Source organism: Lutra lutra, chromosome 18 (assembly GCF_902655055.1).
Source record: "Lutra lutra chromosome 18, mLutLut1.2, whole genome shotgun sequence".
NCBI lineage: Eukaryota > Metazoa > Chordata > Mammalia > Carnivora > Mustelidae > Lutra > Lutra lutra.
The window spans coordinates 17319266-17340977 of NC_062295.1; the positions used below are offsets into that span (position 1 = coordinate 17319266).

The 21712-nt window shown below is 40.7% G+C and overlaps 1 protein-coding gene across 7 annotated transcripts in view; it reads right to left on the bottom strand.

Moving 5' to 3' along the window:
- TNRC6A (trinucleotide repeat containing adaptor 6A) overlaps positions 1 to 21712 on the bottom strand; it is a 106593-nt gene that overhangs the window by 69788 nt on the left and 15093 nt on the right. For 6 of the 7 annotated variants that reach the window (XR_007124575.1, XM_047714483.1, XM_047714482.1 and 3 more), the window contains 2 exons: positions 9900 to 9987; positions 1778 to 1799 (listed from right to left, as the gene is read on the bottom strand). The exons of the other annotated variant lie outside the window; for it this stretch is intronic. Coding sequence is in view for 5 of the 6 variants with exons in the window: in XM_047714483.1 (XP_047570439.1) it covers positions 1778 to 1799; positions 9900 to 9987 (110 nt within the window). In the remaining variant the exon portion in view is untranslated. The remainder of the gene's footprint in view (positions 1 to 1777; positions 1800 to 9899; positions 9988 to 21712) is intronic. 7 annotated transcript variants of the gene reach the window in all.

Sequence of the window (21712 nt, forward strand, 5' to 3'; positions counted from 1 at the left end):
TCTCCCACAAGACCTCAGTTCAAATCGTCTTTACCCTCTCTACTCCCCCACTTCCCTCTCTGGTGCTGCACTCTGTTGGTGAGCGCTAGACAGTCCTGACAAGGAGAAGCTCCTAGGCATAGCTTACGCCTGTGACCTTCGCCGGCTCACCACTCTTTTTCTACAACTCAAACTGATAGTTTATTTATTTTGATTCCAGTATAGTCCATGCACAGTGTTACATGAGTTTCAAGTGTATAAGATAGTGATTCACCAATTTCATACATCACCCAGGCTGGCTCCCTTCTCTCTAAAAGTATGAAGCCCAATGACTTCCCCCTACCTCTAGGCCTACATTCTGTCCCTTCCCCCCAACATCTCCACACTTATTCTCTGAATATTCCCTCTTCTTATCCACCTGCTTCCTCTGCCCAGAGAGTGCCTTTCTTCTCTTCGCTCCATCTTTCAGCCAATGAAAGCTGCCACTTTCATGCACAGTGTCTGACAGCTTTTTTAAAAAAGAACAAAAAACCAACCCATGTCACTCTTCTGCTTAAACTCTTCAGTGGCTTCTAACTGCCTATAACACAGAAGTCTAAGTTCCTTAGTACACAGAGCATATAAGGCCTTCTCTTGACCTAACCCCTACTTATCTCTTCAGAAAAACCCTTCTACCCCATCCATTCATTGCTGGATATTTAAAGCCCTAGGACTATCCACTGCAAATACCACCACATTATTTCTTGTCTCTGTACCTTCAATCATGCTGATTGATCCCTCTGCCATTTCATCTCTTCTTGGATTGGCTGTTTCATCTTTTAAGATTCATAATCTCAAGGAGATTTTCCTTAACCCCCTGTGTCAAATAAGCTACTCATTAATCCTCTATGTTCCAGGACAACAACGGCATTTCTACCTGAAGCAAATCATATTATACTATACTGTGTTTAGGTGTTTCCCTCTACTGCCACTTTCTCCGGTAAAATATAAGCTAAGACTGTTCTTGTTCACTCTTAGACACTTGCAGCTCATAAAAATTACTTTAACAAAATGCTGACCTCAAATAAAATCAGGCAGTGCTGAGCTGCATTTCTCAACCAAATGCAGAGGTCGTACTTCTGATATAGCTACACGTGAAAATTCAGGATCTTCAAGCCTAACAAGTTTAGCATCTGAGAGCCCTACACCTTTCATTACCAGGTAGTCAACTCTTGGGAGGGTGAAGAATTCCTAATTCAGGATCTGAGAGGAATGATGTTCCTGTTTCCTTAGCAGCCTGAAGGCTCCTGCTTGACGGGTACTGGGAGCTGCTCAGTCTGGCAAAATGACCATCAGGTTAGCAATCTACTATTTTCAGGAATTAATATAGAGTGGGTATCATGGTCTGCCTCCAGGAAGGAGTGGGGGACAACTGTTTACAGAGACCAAGGAATAAAGCAAAGGATGAGGTAATAGTCCCAGAGATAATCCCAGATAAGAAGACTTTTTTACACAGAGGCTGAAGGGAAGGTACATGTGCTCAAAGACTCAAATCAAGGGAGTATGTCAAGAAGTGGTGCCCATCCTAGGAGATAGTGTAAGGCAGGTCTGAAGGCGGCACATTTTGAGAGCAGTAATATAGTAAACCATTAACCCCAAGAGATGACTCCAAGGTGTGTCACTGAAGAAGTCTGTCCCCACCCCTCTGTTCTTTCATGCTCTTGCCTCTCCCAATCCTGGAGGTGAATAAAAATGCATATCAACAACCTTGCTTTAATGAAAAAAAAAAAAAAGATAAAAATAGCTTTAAACAACGTACCTTTGATTTTTTGTTCAGTGGCCTAAAATAAAAACAAACAAACAAAAAACAATGTAAATATGAAACTGAAAGAAATGGATTGTTATGATAAAATGTTAATATATTACTATTATATAAGACATATACACTTTTATTAAATAAGGAATTTGTCATTTAGGTGAACTGCATAGGAAAAGATATGCAAAGAAAGCATGCTTTTCCCACAGATGTGCCCCATTGTCCCTGATACAATGTTTATTAATAGAGAATGTTTGAAATGTTTCTTTAGATACAGATCAGAGAAGACATCATTGAATGACAGTAAATAATAAAAAAATGGCACTGCACATTTCTCATTAATTTTTAAATGAATTTCCTGTAACTGTCACCTTTAACATTTAATGGATCTATTAAGTTTATCATAAGTTTAAATGGTTTCAAAAATTCTTATTTCAAATGATAAAAAAATAAATTAAGTTTTCTGGAAGAAAAGCTGAATATAACCACTTGGCCAAATCAGTAATAAATTTAACTCCTGGAGGTTAGGCTGCTCTTTCAGGTAAACGTAGTTAACTTTTAAGTATTTTTGAGTGGGAAAAAATTTCAAACATATCTGTCACTTCTGACACATCTGATAATTCATTAAAACTACTGTGTTCAGAAGCTAAACTGATGCCAACCCTGCTTTGCCACACTTGCCCCGTTGTCCACCATCTCTGACATAGTAAGAGCAGAGCTGCCTCAAGGTACCTCACTCAAACTTCACGGGCCCCAAAAACAAAGAACAGATTACAGACAGAGGCCACAAGCAAAAACAACTTTTTAGTTAAGGCCAATTGCATGGGAGTCCTAAAAATAAAAGGTACATGGACAGGCAGGGAGGTGAGGAAAGACTGAATAATTTGTAGCCAATAACCAGGAATTGTTCCTAAATAAAGATAAAACTTTCCTTAAGTGCCATGGGGCACAATAATTTTTCTTACTCATATTAAATTATTGTTACTAAAAATAGCATTTTTTGAATTTGATTATAGAACTAGATGGTAAAGGACTCTATGGCAATTACCCTAATCCTCAAGCCATACCAAACAATCTTTCCCTAGTGAGCCAGAGTCAGTCCAGACAGTGAGCAACTTTATCAAGTTTTAGAGCACTAGTGTTATGCTAAATAATGGAGGCCCATCTTTTACTTCATATGGATCAAAAATTAAAAAAAAAACAAAAACAAAACAAAACTGATGGAAGGACAATGGCAAAACACCAGTTAACTAGCTAGAACACTTATTTTACTTCTGGAGAAATTGTTTTTAAAATCTGAGGGTAGAGGGGCGCCTGGGTGGCTCAGTGGGTTAAGCCGCTGCCTTCGGCTCAGGTCATGATCTCAGGGTCCTGGGATCGAGTCCCACATCGGGCTCTCTGCTCAGCAAGAAGCCTGCTTCCCTCTCTCTCTCTCTCTCTGCCTTCCTCTCCGTCTACTTGTGATCTCTGTCAAATAAATAAATAAAATCTTTAAAAAAAAAAAAAATCTGAGGGTAGATGATCAGTTTTATTAGAGAGACTTTGGTATATGAATACATTATGAGAAGTACCATGGCAAACAATAAAATACATAATTTTCTGAAGCCAAAACATTATAGTACAAAAATTATTTTACATACTGAAAATCTTTTTTTTTTTTTTTAAACTCTATCCTAGTCTCTTCCACAGTTTACTTCAAACGGAAACTAAGTTACAATATACAGAAGCCTTGATCACAGTATCCCCAAGATAGACAGTGTTGCTTTCTCTGGCCTTAACATAAAGGATATGTAGTCTCCAACTCCTCCAGAAAAACAACTCCAAAACAAGTCCACATTGCTTCAGAACAACAGTCTACTCATTCAGTACTCTGTCATCCACAGAGAATGGCACAGAGAAGACATCTAAAGGTGTCTGCCCGTCAGAGTACTGACTAATATACTGAAGGAATTTAACAGAACCCAAGAGCTCCTAACAGATTAAGAGGAAACAGAACTCAGCAAGTGCCACTTCTTTAAAATAAGGCTTTGTGGGTTGGTCCAGGGACCTAGCATATTACTCAAACTGTTCAAAAGATAATTTTCCTAACAGGATTGGTGATTTTATGAGTGTCTGTCTGTCTACACTGTTCAAAATGGCAGCCCTGTCCACATGTGGCTACTGACCCTTGAAGTAAACTGAGTCCAAACTGCTTTGTGTAAAATAGCAGTTTTGTACTTTTTGTTACTTAAAAAAGGTAAACTAGCATTAATAATATTTGATACTGATTACATGTAGAATAGTAATGTTTTATATGTATTTGCTTATATAAAATATGTTAAAACTAAGTTCAAATTTCCTTTTTACTTTTACATGACCTTGTCATTCAAACTCTCTGGGTCTCAGTTTCCCAATTCCTCAAATGGGGGTTTTGGGAGACGACCGTACTACTTATCATTCAGGGCTATTATGGGGCTCAAGTACAACACAGAAAGATTTTTTCTTTACAGTATTATTCAAATGTGAGATTATCACTGGGGACCTTCTTGTGTAACAGAATTAAAGGATTCTGTCAAATCTATAAAAATTATTTCCATATTGAGTATCTTTTTCTTAAAAACAAAAACAAAAAACAGAGGCGCCTGAGTGGCTCAGTCGGTAGAGCATCCACCTCTTGATTTCGGGGTCATGAGTCTGAGCCCCATGTTAGGCACAGAGCCTACTTACTATCAAAAAAAAAAGAAAGAAAGAAAGAAAGAAAAGGAAAAAAAAAAAAGCCTGAGCTGTGATTCCACAAGGAACTACTACAACTGCCTCACTTCATGAAGGAAGCTATTAGACAAGCGGCAAACACACAATATGCCACCTTTTCTGTCAGGCTCCGCACCACTTTCCCCTAAGCTCCCTACATATGTGTACCTGAATGGCTAAGAGCTCAGTGTCTGAAGTCAGACCCTGAATCCTGGCTCCACCATTTAACACCTGATGTGACCTTGATTAAAATTAACTTCTCTAAACCAAAATTTCCTCATCTGTAGGACAGGAACAAAAACACCTACCCCAGAGCTGTTGTGAGCCTAGAAGGATCTAAATCATGAAGAGCTGGGGGGAGAGTGGCCCTTAAGGACCCGCCAGGCATGCAGGAAGCATGCAAGAGGTCTTAGCCTCTGCGGCTGTCACCAGCCACAGTGGCCAGTACCCTGGCTCGGTCCTTTCACCCTGGGAAACGGCCCAACTCAGACACACTCCAGGTTCCCAAGTCCAGTTTTTTTTTTTTTTTTCCTCTTTTCCTAATCATCTACCATATCTTCACAGTGCTAGGTATTACAAACTAACATCAGAAAAAAAGAATTGATGGCTAGGTTCGCCTATTTTAAATGAGATAATTAGGGGTCAGAAAGCTTTTCTAGGATTTCTTCGCAAGCAGCACTCAAGCCTAGACCTCAGGCCGGCTGTGTACAGTGTTGTTGTTGGGTTTTTTTTGTTTTTGTTTTTTAAAAAAAGGGAACTGAGACCAAGTGGAGACTAGTCAGCTGAAATCCTGTGAACACTTGACTGCCCTGCTCCAGGCCTGATTATGTTACCACTCAGGCTACTGAGAAACTTTCGCTCATTGCTCTGCTGAATAGGATCCTCAGACCTACATGGACTTTGGGAGACATGATGACTGACAGTAAAATTTCTGAAAAGGGGAATGAAAGTTGGAGGTTTTCTATAACGTAGTCGCACTTAAACCCAAACTGAGTACATTTAAATCCACAAAGCCTGTAACAATCCCCTCAGTTCCTAACACAGTAACAAAAATAGTCATGAACACTGACTTAAAACATTCTCAACTCTAAAAGATCCCTATTTGTACTGTTGCTTCCCTCCGGCCCCTCAACCATTATATGCTTTCTAGGAACTACAATTACATGCTTAAAGTAAAGGTTATACTAAATTATCCCTCTATAATTAAGCTATTTCTCAACCTCCTTTTCCCTTCATTACATTTCTCTCAAGATTCCATCTACAAATTTCTTCTAAAAACAGAACCTGGAGATTAACAAGCTACTGGTACCACTGTTGCCCTTTTTAAGTGCAGAAACTACATTCCCATACTGTAACAAATTATTTCCTAAGCCTTGGAATTAGAAGAGATAAGTAAACAGCCCTCTTAGATATGAAATAGAAAGCTTTTCAAAACACAGAACTAAAAATAAAGCCGTCCAGTCACTGATCTCATTGTGAGAGATATACCCAGGCTGAAATATAATGAAAAGCATGTAATTTTCATGTAAAATTTCTTCAAAGAGGAATTTAGATACTTAAAATTTATATTTAAGTAGACAAAAAACTACCATAGTAAAAACATTATAGTGAGCCTTGCTGGTGTCTCATCATTTATAGAAGGAGCTGTGCTACCTGGTTTTTATTTAAAATAGAAAATAACCTGTGATCTGAATATGAATTCCTTAAAAAAATACGAAGTGTATTTCCTTAAAAAAATACAAAGGGACCATGCTTCTGTACACACAGAAAAAAGACTTGTTAAATGCCTTACAGAAAGTACCACGATATATTATTTGTGGCTTTAAAGTTCACCTTTAGGCTGTAAAAAATAAAGCAGAAAGTATAAAGAATAGATAGGGGCGCCCAGCTGGCTCAGTTGGTGGAATGTGCGACTCTGAATCTTGGGGTTGTAAATTCAATCCCTAGATGCAGTGTAGAGATTACTCAAAAACAAAATCTTAAAAAAAGAAAAAAAAGTACAAAGGACAACACCATGGCATGGCACCTAATTTTGGAAGAGTGTTGGGGAGGGTGGGTGGTTGGTGTCTAAGCAGCTTCCCATCCTATTCCTAGTTCTGTCACCCTGACAAAACCATGGTTGGCCTCTTCAACTTATTTTAATGCTTAACTTCTTTCTATCTAAAACGAATAGATCAGAACAGATAGTTACCTGAAATCTTTTTCAGGAATAAAAATATATAGATTTTTAACATGTGCATACATTACATGAAACCTACAGATTGTTTTTACTGTAGTGATTTTATGTTCCAACATTCATATAAATGGGCCTGCCTACCTGTCTTATGTAGATGTCTGCCACCTACCCGCATACACCTGCTGGCTCCTACTACAGACAAAAAACAAGCTTGAGGAAACTTGTCTTAAAACTCTTGTGACTCACAATCTTTCATATGGGCTGTAAGTGTGCCATCTTGGGATTCTTTTTTGTTTTGTTTTTTTAATAGCTATTTGGTAACAGCCTATAGAAATACCAGCTGTCTTTGCTACACCAAAGTGTGTTACTCAAATTCAGTTGTAAGCTGATTATCTGGAATTTGAAGAACAGTCTTATTTACAGTAGCAGTCTACTCTACTACACTTAACATTTATTAGAGGTATTAAACTTCCTTTATATTGTGTTCAGTGGCCAGGGTGCCTGGGTGGCTCTGTCAGTTAAGCCTCTGCCTACAGCTCAGGTCATGATCTCAGGGTCAGGGGATGGAGCCCCAAAGGCAGCTCCCTGCTCAGCTGAGATTCTGCTTCTCCCTCTGTCCCTCCCCACCCCAACTTGTGCTCACTCTCTCTCAAACAAATAAATAAAATCTTTAAGAAATAAAATATATATATATATTGTGTTCAGTGGTTAAATATTACTGTATCTACAGGATACACAGGAATATCCTACCAATACTGAAGATCTAGCAAAAGAAGAAAACACTCCCCAATATCCCTAAGCCTCTGTGATGATTCCAGTAGGACATGGTTAGGGTGAGAGACTGGAACCGAGTGAGGCAGAGTTGGAGTGGGAGAGAGTATAAAAGTTGTCATTTCAGATCTGGTGAGAGGTTAAATGGCACAAAGTCATCATTCACATGTTAAAGACACTGACTTGGTGAGTCAGAGATTTAGTTATCAGAGAATATAAAGATGAACCTTGGCAATTACAGCCATTATTTGTATATGTTAGAACCTTAAAAAATTTACTCACATCACACATTATAAAAATGTAACTTTTAAAGAAATCATTTGAGCAATGACCTCCCTTTCTCAGAACTTTCTCAGTAAATAGGGTAAATCCTAAATAAACAGACTTCATTATATAGTACCTTAGGCTTCTTCTCTAGCCTTTCGCAGACATCCTAACTTTCAAGCTACATACTGAATTCCTTAGAAGCAAGGATCAACCAGCTAACACAACACTCAGATGCTTGCCAAACCACCGTTTCTACATAAAGTACACCTAAGCGTCTTCTTCAACAAGTCTCTGAAGTTTCTTAGAAGCTCTCTTCAGTCAGTAAATCGCCTTCACAGCACAGACCAAGAGTTTCATAAGCCTCCCCCAACCTTAACTTACAGGGGAAACAATTTTTTTCCACACCACAACAAATCCTCAGCTAAAGACTGATCACACTGCAAAGACCAGCCTGTACCAACAGGCCTCTGACAAAGGTCTATGGCATCATCAGTGCCAAAACTCTATACTAGAAACCTATTCTAAACCCTGACTATGACAATGCATCCCACCCAGTCACTCCTGAGAGCAAGCAAAAGGCTAAATCCTAGGGCCACCTATCGCCTGTACACTCTCCATCGTCCAATGCCCCCCACCTCCCACCCTGTAAGTACTTGCTGATCATGCTGTCAGCTCAGCACTCCAGGACGAAATTCTCTTTATCCCTTTCTATTCCCTTACCTGGTTAACTCCTCCCAAGATGTACTCCTGTCACTCAATCTGAAACAGAAGCATCAAGGGAAGTCACTCTCCCTTCATATTCTTCCAACAGACTCTGTGGGTTCTTGCCAGTCCCTGTACCAGCGTCTGAGCCTCTAATTTCTACCTCTTCCAATTCAAGCCCACGGTTTGCTAAGACAAACATTCTCAAGCACAAACTTTTACATCAGTCTACTGAAATGTCTTTGGTGTTTTCCCCAACACTCAATGGCTGAAACCAGGAGAAGAGTCCACAGCTAACACCAATCCTCTGCAGTCTCATCCTGTGACACTTCTGCCCTTGGCGTCCCACTCCCACCAATCAAAACCCATACTTCTATCAGGCTGTGGGCGCTAACTGCGGATTTTACTCTGCTTGGAATCCCTTTCTATCCCACTCCTTGTTCACTTGGCTAATTTCAACTCTAAGAAAATTTTCCCTTCCGTTGGTCCTATTCCAGGCTGAGTCAAGTAGTTCCCTGTCTTCGACAGCTCCCCACCTACCACAGATTTGGACGCTGTGTTTTTCCCTACTAAATAATGTGAAGAAAAGTGTACAGCTGTAATACAGCGCCTGGCACAAAAGAGGTGTAGGTCGGAAATTAAAGTCAGAACTGCCATTGATACAGAAGTGGAACAGTGATTTCACTGGGTCATTTAGAACATTTTTAAGGTCCTTGAAATGTTGATACAGTAGGAGATGAGTGCCCAGCACTGTCATCAGGATTATTAATTTGTAAAAAAAAAAACAAAAACAAAAACAAAAACAAAAAAACTTTATAATTATGAACATAATCCTTCCTTTTCTATGATTTGTACTGTTTTGATTAACAGTTTGACAGTGTATGAGGCTAGAGATCTTCTGCAGCAAATTATGTCTTAGGCTTATTTTCAAATATCTTACTGTAAACAGCAAGTTCCTGAAATCAGCCCAGGTACTAAACAAAAATTAGAAAGGAAACTGACACTTTATTTCCTATTATGTGCATTATGTGTATTACGTTATCTCGTTTAATTAAATTCTCCTCTGACAAAACATAAGGAAACTAAGGCCCAGAGAGGCTAAACAAAGCTGAAGGACACACCGTGTAGCACGCCCTGTGGGAGAGCCAGATTTCAATGCAGCTACAAATTGCTCGCTCCTCTCACATATGGAGAGATGCATATATTATGAAAACCTAGGAAGAGCTGATTGAAAGATAAAGACCTATATAAACTACTTACCTTCGAAAAAACTACCAGCAAGATTAAATAACTATGCATTAAATTGTATACACTTGGCAAGTTACTACATATGCATAATCAAAAACATTAAATATTAAAATGAATCTCCACTGAAATTAAAACATTCAATCAAATGCTTTTAAAAAATCCAATTAGAGTAGTTTTCTTTTTAAATCTGTTTAGATCGCTTAACATAGATAGTTGATACATATATACTACCTTCTTTTGAGCAGCTTCCTTCTTTTTCTTGTCGTCTTTTTTCTTTTTCTTTTCTTCCATCAACTGTTCTTCTTCTTGCACTAAATCCCTGAACCACACAGTTGCAATTAACGTTCCCAAAATGTATTAAGAAATAAAAATAATGTTGCATACAGATTCATTTTCACTCTTATTAGAAGACATAGCAAATTACTCTCTTTATCATTCATCAAAATAAAACCCAGCTTGCAACTTCCATCTAACTCTGAAGACACTATTTAGTACTCTGCTTTAGGAAGTCAAAGTAGCAGAGCTTTGAGCTTCATGTCATATCATGGAAGACAACCTAAAATTAGCAAATTTTACTCTGTGAAACAAGCTACACTCCCTGATTCTAGAATGTAAACACTGTGTGAGCCAGAGTTACCTTGCTTCTGGCCCCAACTATCAATTAGCAGTTAGTAGCAATGCCTCAGACCTCCCCACCATCCTCTCTGCCCAGGTATGTGGGGTACTGTTGGCTTTCCTTGCCCTAAAAAGCTTTATTAACTATTTTTTAAACACAAGTTATTCATAAAAAGATCATGTAGTTCAGCTTTACAGTAATTTCATAGCCCATAAATATTCCAAACTATTCTTTCAGTACATGGGAATCAATAATACACTCATTATATAAGTTTGTTTCAATTCTTAAAATAACAAATGCTGAAAGTTGTCAACAGAACCCCTGGTTCAGGATTTCAAAATGATAGACAGACTGTGTAAATGGTTCTGCCTCTTCTTTTCCACTCCACCTTACTGAAATTAAAGGAAACAAGGTAATATAATCTCTTCCGAGCTGAGGCATACACAAGAGCAAAGAAAGCTACAACCCAAGAATAAACACAAGAAAAGTCTTGAATGGATGTATGTGCCACCCTCTGGCAGAGCTCTAGAGAGGCTCCAACAGAGCTAGGAGAGCAGAAATAGACACGGAGCAAAAAGACTGCCTAAGGAATAGAAAGGCCACAGCCATTCAACTCCTCCTAACCACTTTCCATCCCCAAGACTACATGGCTACACATAGCAGCTACACTTGAATCCTGCCTAAAACCAAAGAAACACTCTCTAAAGAAACAAAACCTAGGCAGGAGGCAGGCAGGGCTCCTTCAAGAGTTCTCGTGCCCCAGATCAAAGTCCTCTTTATTGGAAACTACCACCACTCTCCTCCATCACACCCTAGACTAAAGCCTGCCAATCACCATACTTCTCAGACACAGAGTTCAGTACCAGCCTTTCTGGTCAAGGTAGGAGCCTCTAAGGAATGAGGAAACTTCGAAGAAAAGTTAAGAGGAGACTCACTCCAGTTACCTACATTAATAACCCTAGATTCAAGAACCTAAAACTTCATCCACAATATCAACAGACAACCAAAAATCAGATACTTGACGAAAATCAACAGACAAAGAGAAAATTTCTAACTCTGCCCTGAGGAAGCGAGGAAGCTTCCCAGAGGGAACATTATAAATAACAGACAGACAAGGTAAGGTTCAAGGAACATGAACCAGACATTTGGGGAACTGCAAATAATGTATCAAGGCTGAAAAGCAGATGGCATTGGGGATGCAGAAGAGAAATGGGAAAGACAAGCAAACACAGAGGAAACTGCAAGGGATGCCACAAGGTGGAGCGCAGTGAGATTACACTCTAAGTTGGCTTGCTGACGGAGGAACTGAGTGGAGCCACAGGTAGGCAGGCAGCGAAAAACAAACTGAGTGACATCACGGATGACTGCCGGTGATCCAGCAAGGTTAAGTATGTGACTGCTAAAGTCAGTGAGAAGTTGGAAGGAGATAACTGTTGCTATACTCCCTTGTCATTTTGTTCCAAGTAGGACTGCCATGTGGCTAACGGAGTAGCAAAACAGACTCACGCCAACCACAACCATGACTCATTCTCCCCTCTTCTGTGTGAGGGAGGCAAGGAGAGTGAGTGAGCTCACTCACACTGTAATCCTGGGTAAGTCAGGGACCAAGCTAGCCACACATATGATTAAGAGTAAAATCAGTAAACAAATGAACTTCTATCATTGTCATGTCATCCATCAAAAGCAGATTACTAGCTCTAACTACTTAACCTTCTACAGCCTCAGTGCCCTCCTTAAAACTGGAGATTAATTTCTGTACTTCTACTTTGTACCATTTTTGTTAGGATTAAATGAAGATGCTTACTTAACACAGTGTCTCTAGTAAGCATTCAATGCCTAGTTAAAAACTCCTCTCACCAGTTCTCAGTGGGATCCATGACTGTCTTTACTTTTGTCAAGATTTATGGGCACTTATGATACAGAAACATCAGGAATCTTCAGCATTTGTTCTCTGTGTCCTCCTGTGATTAGACACAGGTCCTTGATCCAATCTTGTTTTCTGTCTCTATAACTCTACCCTATGGCATGCTCCCTTACTATTTACCTGGAATTTTTCTCTCTCCTCAAATTTCATTCTGAAGGCTTTTTGATGAGGTTAGCAAGTATTTTCCTAGCCCAAAATGGTGGTTTTAGTAGTTAAAAGATGTAATACATTAGCTCTCAAGGAACTAGTACAGTATCAGCTGATACTCTAAGCACAGCGGCAAGTTTTGTTCTTCAGCACTGTCACCACCGCCAACTGACCACACCTGACCCACATCTTCTCCTTCAGAAAGTTAAGTGGAAAAATATATAAATATACCACCTGTGCCCAAACACTGGCTTTCAGGATTTAAATGCTAGTAGATTCATTTAAGACACCTGACTCTATCATTTACATATCTATGAAAAAGAAAGGGCTGATGGATCTGATAGGTCTAAGTGGTCCATCATATTTGACATATGCTCCACAAAGACAACATTCCAGTCAGCAATCATTCATTCCTTGAATTGGGTACCCCAATTCTGCAAGTCCTGGACCTAGGAACAAAAACAAACTTCAATGTGATTAAAATGTCAGTGATTAAGAAGGTGTGGGTGGCTCAGTTAGTTAAGCGTCCGACTCCTGATTTCAGCCCAGGTCATGATCTCAGGGTTGTGAGATCAAGGCCTGGGTCTCAGGCTCTGTGCTGAACGTAGAGCCTGCTTAAGATTCTCTCTGCAGGGGGGGCGCCTGGGTGGCTCAGTGGGTTGGGCCGCTGCCTTCGGCTCGGGCCATGATCTCAGGGTCCTGGGATCGAGCCCCGCATCGGGCTCTCTGCTCAGCGGGGAGCCTGCTTCCTCCTCTCTCTCTGCCTGCCTCTCTGCCTGCTTGTGATCTCTGTCAAATAAATAAACAAAAATCTTTAAAAAAAAAAAAAAAAAAGATTCTCTCTGCAGGGGCGCGTGGGTGGCTCAGTCGTTAAGGTCATGATCCCAGGATTCTGGGATAGAGCCCGGCATCGGGATCCCTGCTCAGTGGGAAGCCTGCTTCTCCCTCTCCCTCTCCCACTCCCCCTGCTTGTGTTCCCTCTCTTGCTGTGTCTCTTTCTGTCAAATAAATAAATAAAAATCTTAAAAAAAATAAGATTCTCTCTGCTCCTCCCCACCCCCACCCCTTTCTCTCCCTCTATAAATAAATAAATAAATAAGTAAGTAAGTAAACGTCAGCAACTATGTTGGGCACTTTATGTATATTTTCCCATTTTACTATCACTTTTTAAAAAGTGATAAAGAGGGGCGCCTGGGTGGCTCAGTGGGTTAAAGCCTCCGCCTTAGGCTCAGGTCATGATCCCGGAGTCCTGGGATCGAGCCCCGCATTGGGCTCTCTGCTCCGCAGGGAGCCTGCTTCCTCCCCTCTCTTTCTCTGCCTGCCTCTCTGCCTACTTGTGATCTCTCTCTCTGTCAAATAAATAAAATCTTTAAAAAAAAAAAAAAGTGATAAAGATGTGGGATGCCTGGGTGGCTCAGTCAGTTGGGCAGCTGCCTTCGGTTCAGGTCATGATCCTGGTGTCCTGGGATCAAGTCCCACATCGGGCTCCTTTCTCGGCGGGGAGCCTGATTCTCCCTCTGCCTCTGCCTGCCACTCTGCCTGCCTGAACTCATGAGCTCTCTCTCTCTCTGACAAATAAATAAATTAAAAAAAAAAAAGTGATAAAGATGTTACCCGTTTACTGATGAAGAGACTGAACCATAGGAAAGCGAAATTAATTGTCCAAGGTCATACAGCTAGTACAGGGTAGAGATAAAATTCAAATCAAGGCTCTCAATGTCCTGGTCTTTCCTCTAGAGCATGAAACCTCCCACAGTAAAGTACTAGCTCCTTTTAGAAGCCACGGAGAATAAATCCTTTGGCCTTAGACAGATTAACTGCTTTATCTTCTTCCTTACAATGTATCTTTTCCCCAGACTGTGTGCCTCCACAATCCTTTCCTTATATCCTTCTACCTTTTACAAGAACACTTAGAATGTACAGCAGGAAAGACAAAGTATTAGATTTCCAAGAATCATGGCTGTGTGACAGGAGCAAGAACCGGAAAAAAAAAAAAAATCAAAGACTGAACAGCGACTGGTCTGAAGAGGAAATCAGGTACTAGGGATCTTTAAGAGAGCAACTGCAGGGGCACCTGGGTGGCTCAGTCAGTAAGTGTCTGCCTTTGGCTCAGGTCATGATTCCAGGATTCTGGGACAGAGCCCGGCATCGGGCTCCCTGCTCAGTGGGAAGCCTGCTTCTCCCTCTCCCACTCCCCCTGCTTGTGTTCCCTCTCTTGCTGTGTCTCTGTCAAATAAATAAATAAAATCTTAAAAAACAAAGAGAGAGAGCGCACTTAACTACAACATTTATTTCGTGAATGTCTGTGGGAGATACAACTAGCAAATGGCTGTAAGGTCCCACATCTGAGGAGTTCAACAGCTTAAAAAGAAAGAGAAATAGGAAGGTAGCTCGAATGGTACCAGAAATGAGCAAAAATGTTTGTCCTCGAGGAAAAACTCATCATGGAAATGCCAGGTGCATGACAGAGTACACAGTATGCTATGGTCTGTTTAAAAAGCAAGAGAGAGGATATGCACTCTCCTTTCCCTGTATGTGTACAGGGAACTTAGGAACACCTAAGGAATAAACATGGACTGTGGGGAGGAGGAGGGAGGAACTAGGCCGGTGGGGGATGGGAGGAAGGCTCTCACTGTACAAACCTTTTCACATATTGTAATTTCTGCTTCATCTGTGAATGACAGCATTGAAAAATTAAATATTAGGGGAGCCTGGGGGGCTCAGTAGGTTAAGCACCTGCCTTCAGCTCAGGTCATGATCTCAGGGTCCTGTGATCAAGTCCCAGTGTCAGGGTCCTCATTGGGTGGGTAGTCTGCTTCTCCCTCTACCCCCACCCCCAGCTTGTGCTCGCGCTCTCTCTCTCTCTCAAATAAATAAGTAAAATCTTTTAAAATAATTAAATATTAAAAAATTTTCCAAGCATTAATATTAAATAAGTAAGTTTTAATATTTAAAAAGTAAAAGACTGTTCTCAGCTTCTGGTTTGCTGGGAGATTTGGTCATAGGTGCATGCTCTATTTTGTTAGATTTCTTGCCTATAGCAACTGAAGTGGTTAAATGATTTCCATCTTTTGATGGGTAATGTGATTAACTGTATTGATGGATTTTCTAGTAGTGAACCAAGCTTAGATTTGTTAGTATAAACCAAATTCTAAATACTACTTGTGGGGCGCCTGGTTGGCTCAGTTGGTTAAGCGACTGCCCTCGGTTCAGGTCATGATCCCAGGGTCCTGGGATGGAGCCCCACATGGGGCTCCCTGCTCAGCAAGGATTTAGTAAAATAGTAAAGATTTTTTTTTTTGCTCTCCCTCTCCTCTCCCTGCCTGCTACTCCTCCTACTTGTGCTCTGTCAAATAAATAAATAAATAAATAAATAATAAAACCTTTAGAAAATTAATAAATTAAAAAAATAAATACTATTTTTTAAAGACACTGCTAGTTTTTCTTTTTGATAAATACAGATTAAAAGATGAAACTATAGGGCACCTGGGTGGCTCAGTGGGTTAAGCCTCTGCCTTTGGCTCGGGTCATGATTTCAGGGTCCTGGAATCAAGCCCCGCATCAGGCGCTCTGCTCAGCAGGGAGCCTGTTCCCCCCCGCCTCTGCCCATCTCTCTGCCTACTTGTGATCTCTCTCTGTGTCAGAAAAATAAAATCTAAAAAAAAAAAAAAAAGATGAGACTATAATGTTATACCTTTTTTCTTCTCTTTTGTTTTTTTTACTAATTTTATTGGTAAAATGTTCAAGAGTAATAATATCTGGCAACAATGAGAGTTAAAAGGTTCTCTCTCACATTTTACATTGCCAGTGGAAAACTACTACAATTCGTTGGGAAGTACTGTGGTAAGAATTTTAACAACTGAATTTATACACATTCTAGGCAGCCACCCCATTCTGCAGAATGTTATCTGACAGCAATAAATCCCTAGAATGCAAGGCCATGTGCCCATCATACTTCACTGCAATGTCCACAAGGGCTGGAAAGCAGAAAAACAGAATGTCCATCAATAAAGAAATGATTCTTCTAAGGCACAGCATAGCATGTTGTATTGGAAAGGAATTGATTTGTTTATTGATATGAAAACAAGTTCCTTTTTAAAAATTTTTTTTTAAATTTTACTATTTTACTAAATCTTTAAAAATTTTTTAAAGATTTTACTATTAAGTTACCACTACACTCAGCATGGGGCTCAAACTCACAACCCCAAGATCAAGAGTCACATACTCCACCGACTCAGCCAACCAGGAGCCCCAGGAATATTCCTTATTTAAAATAAGAAAAGCAAATTGCAGAAATTTGAACATGTTATCCCATAGTTTTTTCAAGCTTTCTGTATATGTATGTGAACTTTATACAAATATAGATAAAGACACGAGGAAACACTCTCCTAAACTAGGAATACCAGAGTAACCTCACAACTGGACCAACTACTTAAAGAAATTATTATGTTTTTTAAAAAGGGCAAGTCAGGGGCTCCTGGCTGGCTAAGTCAGAAGAACATACAACTCCTGATCTCGGGGTAGTGAGCTCACATCCCATGCTGGGTGTAGGGATTACTTAATTAAAAAAAAAAAAAAGTATATCTCAATTTGAAATGTTGTGTTACGTGTTATGTTACTTTTGTAAATTAGTACTAAAGCAATGTTTATGAAAACACCATAATATCCAGGATTTGCTTTCACTATCCAGGCCCCACCCCATGGCTCCAAAAAACAAAAAGAGAAAAATGCAACATGATTAACAAAATGTTGGCAATTGCTGAAACTGGGTAATGGGTCCATTTATCTTCCTGATTTTGTTCTCTTCTAATGCATATGTTTGAAATTTTCCACACTAAAAGATAAAAAATTACAAGCCTCCACACGAGTGATTAAAGGCAACAAGATGGGAGATTAGAGACAGAGGAAGAAGCAAAAGTGTGTCAGAACCAGGTCCTGGGAGCTGGAAAAGAAATGGGTAAGGCAAGGGCCCATGATGGCAGCAGGACACATCTGGGATCTAGAATGCCCCTCTTTGTCTTGCTCTTCCTGATGCTTGATGGGTCAGTTTTTTCTATATCCCCAACATGACTATCATTAAAAGTAATCACTTCCAAAGGGTACTCTTGTAAAATGCTGAAGTATGGACTAATGAAGTGCACTGTTGAAGAATTTGGAAGTATCTAATATCAGATTCTCAAATGTGACTATGTTATGATCCATTAATTCCAATCAAAGCCCATAAAAAAGAAACTGTACAAAAATAGATACTGCAAAATAGCCTAAAAGCCAGTCCGTAGAGAAAAGTTATCAGATCATAATGTACTCATCCATGGAATCCTACAGTAGTTTAAGAAATGGAAGGGAGTTTGTAGATGTCCATGGTGTGCAGAAGAGTTAACAGCAGGTCTAAGACTGTGATCCTTAGAAAGGCTGGCCCTTGACTGGTGTGAAGGAAGCTGGACTTGAGAGAGGTTCCCACCATTCTCTAACTGGTAAGGGTAAACTGTACGAACAATACAGTTTATGCTGAAAACCTTTCCTTTTGGGAATCTGGAATTTTAGTACATTTTAGACAGAGGGTGCATACGTGACTGGCCCCTAATAGAAACCTTGGGCACTGAATTTCTAATGAGCTTTCCTGGTAGACATTTTACACATGTTGTCATAATTTGACACTAGACAAATTAAGCATGTCCTGTGTGACATGACAGGGAGAGAACTCTTGGCAACTTGCACCTACTTTCTTCTGGAATTTGTCTGATGTGCCCTTTCCCTTTGCTGATACTTTTGATGAAATAAATCACGGTCATGAGTATAACTGTATGCTGAATCCCAGGGAATCATCAAACCTGAGGGTGGTCTTGAGGACCACCTGACAAACATGGATTTACAGGGAAAGATCTCTAGGACATATTGCTGAGTCAAAAGAAAGTCAATATTCAGATCAGTGTTATCATTTGTTAGAAAAACAGGAAGAAAATCCCATTACAAAGTACCCATTTTCCACAGTACAGTAGGGAAGCAGACCCTCAAGGTACCTGGATGAGCTGACTCTGCATCCAAAATTATTTAGTGATAACCTCTGCAGTGTTTAGCCAATAAAACAATAATACTGGCTTAGGAATTCCTCTAAGGCGGGGCACCTGGGTGGCTCAGTCATTAAGGAATTCCTGTAAGCCAAGCAGTCTCTGTGGACTGGGAGAACCTAAGCAGAAACACAATTTTATTATTTTTTTCTTAGAAAACATAATTTTAGGCTATAATTTTATAGAAACAACTTAAACACACCTGAAACAAGGAAACAAGTAATCATTTGGTGGAGGCTGTAAAGCAAGTTTAGGAAAATAAAACATGCACATGATGAGGCGCCTGGGTGGCTCAGTGGGTTAGGCCGCTGCCTTCGGCTCAGGTCATGATCTCAGGGTCCTGGGATGGAGCCCCGCATCGGGCTCTCTGCTCGGCAGGGAGCCTGCTTCCTTCCCTCTCTCTGCCTGCCTATTTGTGATCTCTCTCTGTCAAATAAATAAATAAAATCTTTAAAAAAATAAATAAATAAAACATGCACATGAGCTGTTAGAGCTATGGAAGGCTTCAGGGAGCAGTAAAAGAAGCTGATCTTGAAGGATCCTAAAGAAGAATCTTCTACAGCGAGGTGGGCCTTTTCAAGCAAGGGAGCACAGAAGGGCATGGACACCAGCAAAGCAGGGAGACTTGTCAGCATGGTGACTTCAGGGAGCGGGACTGACAGGGAAAGAAAAAGGGAGGAAAGGCTGGGTAAAGTTGGACACACACTGCTAAACACGGTGAGAAAGCTGCTGCAGTAATTCGAGTAAAGGCACAACACTCTACGCCAAAATGGCAGACTGAACCGGAAATGAAAAGCAAAGAGTAACACCAAGGTAATCATGAGAAACTGGAAAAGCGACAGTAGTAAGAAGAATGGCAGGAGAGGTAGATTAATGGCAACTCCAGATTCTAGAAAGTAAACATTTTAAAATGGAGGTTCTGCTGTTAAAACTGATTATACAGTAGTGGGACAAGGAGTTATTGTTTTATGAAACAGAAGACCTGGGGCAGCGTTCCAGAGGGCCCAACTAGTGTATCCGTCAGCAACTTACCGTAAGGCGCCGCTCGTCACAGGCAGAAGCCGGCTGTGTGCACCACGCCGGTTATGAAAATACATTCCACTCTTCTGCCAAAAATGCTCTTCTCCTACTCTTCCCCTTACACTCTTTCTCCCAGCCTTCCTGCTTCCTCTTTTTTAGCTGCTTGCCAACCCTCCCCTCTCTTTTCGTCCTTCTCATCCTCCTACACGTAAATTAATCACCAAAGCCAGTCTAGCACCCCACAGCACAAAGCTACCGGTAACCGTCAAAACTATGATCTCGCCACATGGTAGAGATGGAAACCCAGCTGCAGCAAAAATAGGCAAGAATGAAATCAGGGGTTTGGAGAAGTTTTTCAAAACCTTTGGCAGTGATATGAAGAAAACAGAGTAAAAATGAAGTTTTACGAATAAAGACGACTAGTACTTATTTGCAGGTAGAAAAGGGGTCAGGAAATAAAAGTACTGGAGAAAGTGGTGGCAGGGAGGGTGGCCCAAGAGAGGCTAGTTTCCCATCACGGCCGGTTTCATTTCCACAAATGCTGAAGGAGTTCAGTAAGTGATGCGTCCATAAAATGGAATAGTTTGCAACTATAAAACAGAGACGACCGTCCATGTTCTGGTAGGAAAGGATCTGGAAGGCCTGCAGTTAATTGGAAGAAAACTAAGGTTCAGTATACTATGTTTTGTGTTAAGAGGAAGCGAGATAAAAATATACATCCCCACGTTTTGTATTTGCATAATGCTGGAAACACACATAAATAACAATACCTATTTGTGACAGGAATATGGGGGCAAAAAGGACAAGAGAAAGAACGGCAACCATACTGTGTATTTATAGATACTACTTGATTTTGAACCATAAAGCACAGACCGAAAGCTTAGCTTTGGAGGCATGGGTGGTAGTGAAGAGTCAGCATACCTTCATCTTAAGAATGAAGGGAAAATAGGGGCGCCTGGGTGATTTAGTGGGTTAAGTCTTCTCCCCTTGGCTCAGGTTGTGATCCTGGGGTCCTGGGATTGAGCTCTGCATCGGGCTCTCTGCTCAGTGGGGAGCCTGCTTCCCTTCCTCTCTCTGCCTGTCTCTCTGCCTACTTGTGATCTCTGTCAAATAAATAAATAAAATCTTAAAAAAAAAAAAAGAATGAAGGGAAAATAGCACAGAGACAGCAGTGACTTATCAGATGATAGAGTCTGGATCTCTTCAAAAAGCAAGAGGTTGAGTGTACAGGAGGCTTCCACTGGCCCCATAATCTAAGCAACAAAATAAGGCAAATAAACGATTACAACCCATTGAATAGAATAATGTAAGAATCTAGGAGTCCTTACTGATATTAACAAATGGATAGTGGATAAACAAACAGAGTAAAGGGAAAGATCTTGAGGCAGAACATCAACTAATGTAGAAAGAATGACAGCCCTGAAAGATCACTATTTGGTGATCCACTGATTCAGGCAAGAATCCTGATGAAAAACAAGGTATTTTACACAGTCTCTAAGCTCCCCCAACAATAATTATTAATTACAAAAGCAAAAATCTGAATTTTATGGTTGCAAACCTGACTTATTACCACCTTAACCAAGTAACTGCAGTTATCATCATCAGTAATGCAACAAATGAACACCACGCACCTCCTGATAGGACACACTAGCTAACACACGTGTTCTGCGCTACTCCTGCCAAAAATGCATAACCTGAACCCAGTTGAGAGCAAACATCACAACAGCTTCCGGCGTCCACAGCTGGGGGAGGGCACGTTTCTGCGGCTTTAAGCCACCATGTCCGTGGTGGTGTTTAGGTCATGGACGCACCGGAAAGCCAAGAACAAAGGTGTTGGTCCTAATGTGTGCTGCTGACTCGCCATCTCAGTAAGAAAGGATTACCTGCCCTGGGGCGGGGGGGTGGTGTTCTGTTCCTAGCTCACTCTGAGACAGAGCAGCTGCCCAGTCCAGGGAGCAGGCCTCGGGCTGGAATCTGTGTGTGGGTTTCCTGACGGCCCCACAAGAAGCACATTGTACCCCAAAGCCCCCTGGACATCCACAGTACCCCATCCTTGTCTCCTTGCTTTGGTTCCTTCTTGCCCAATCTGGCAGGAGGTTCATAAAGGCATATTCTGTGAACAAGGACTAAAGCCCCAAACAGCAACCTGTGGAAAGTGTCACTGGCCCTTTAAAGTCAGAGTGAGATCGGCCAGCATTGTCCCTTTGGGCCTTGACTTGTAGCAAATATCCGAGGCTGGGTGTCTGGCCCATGTGAATATTAGAGAGGA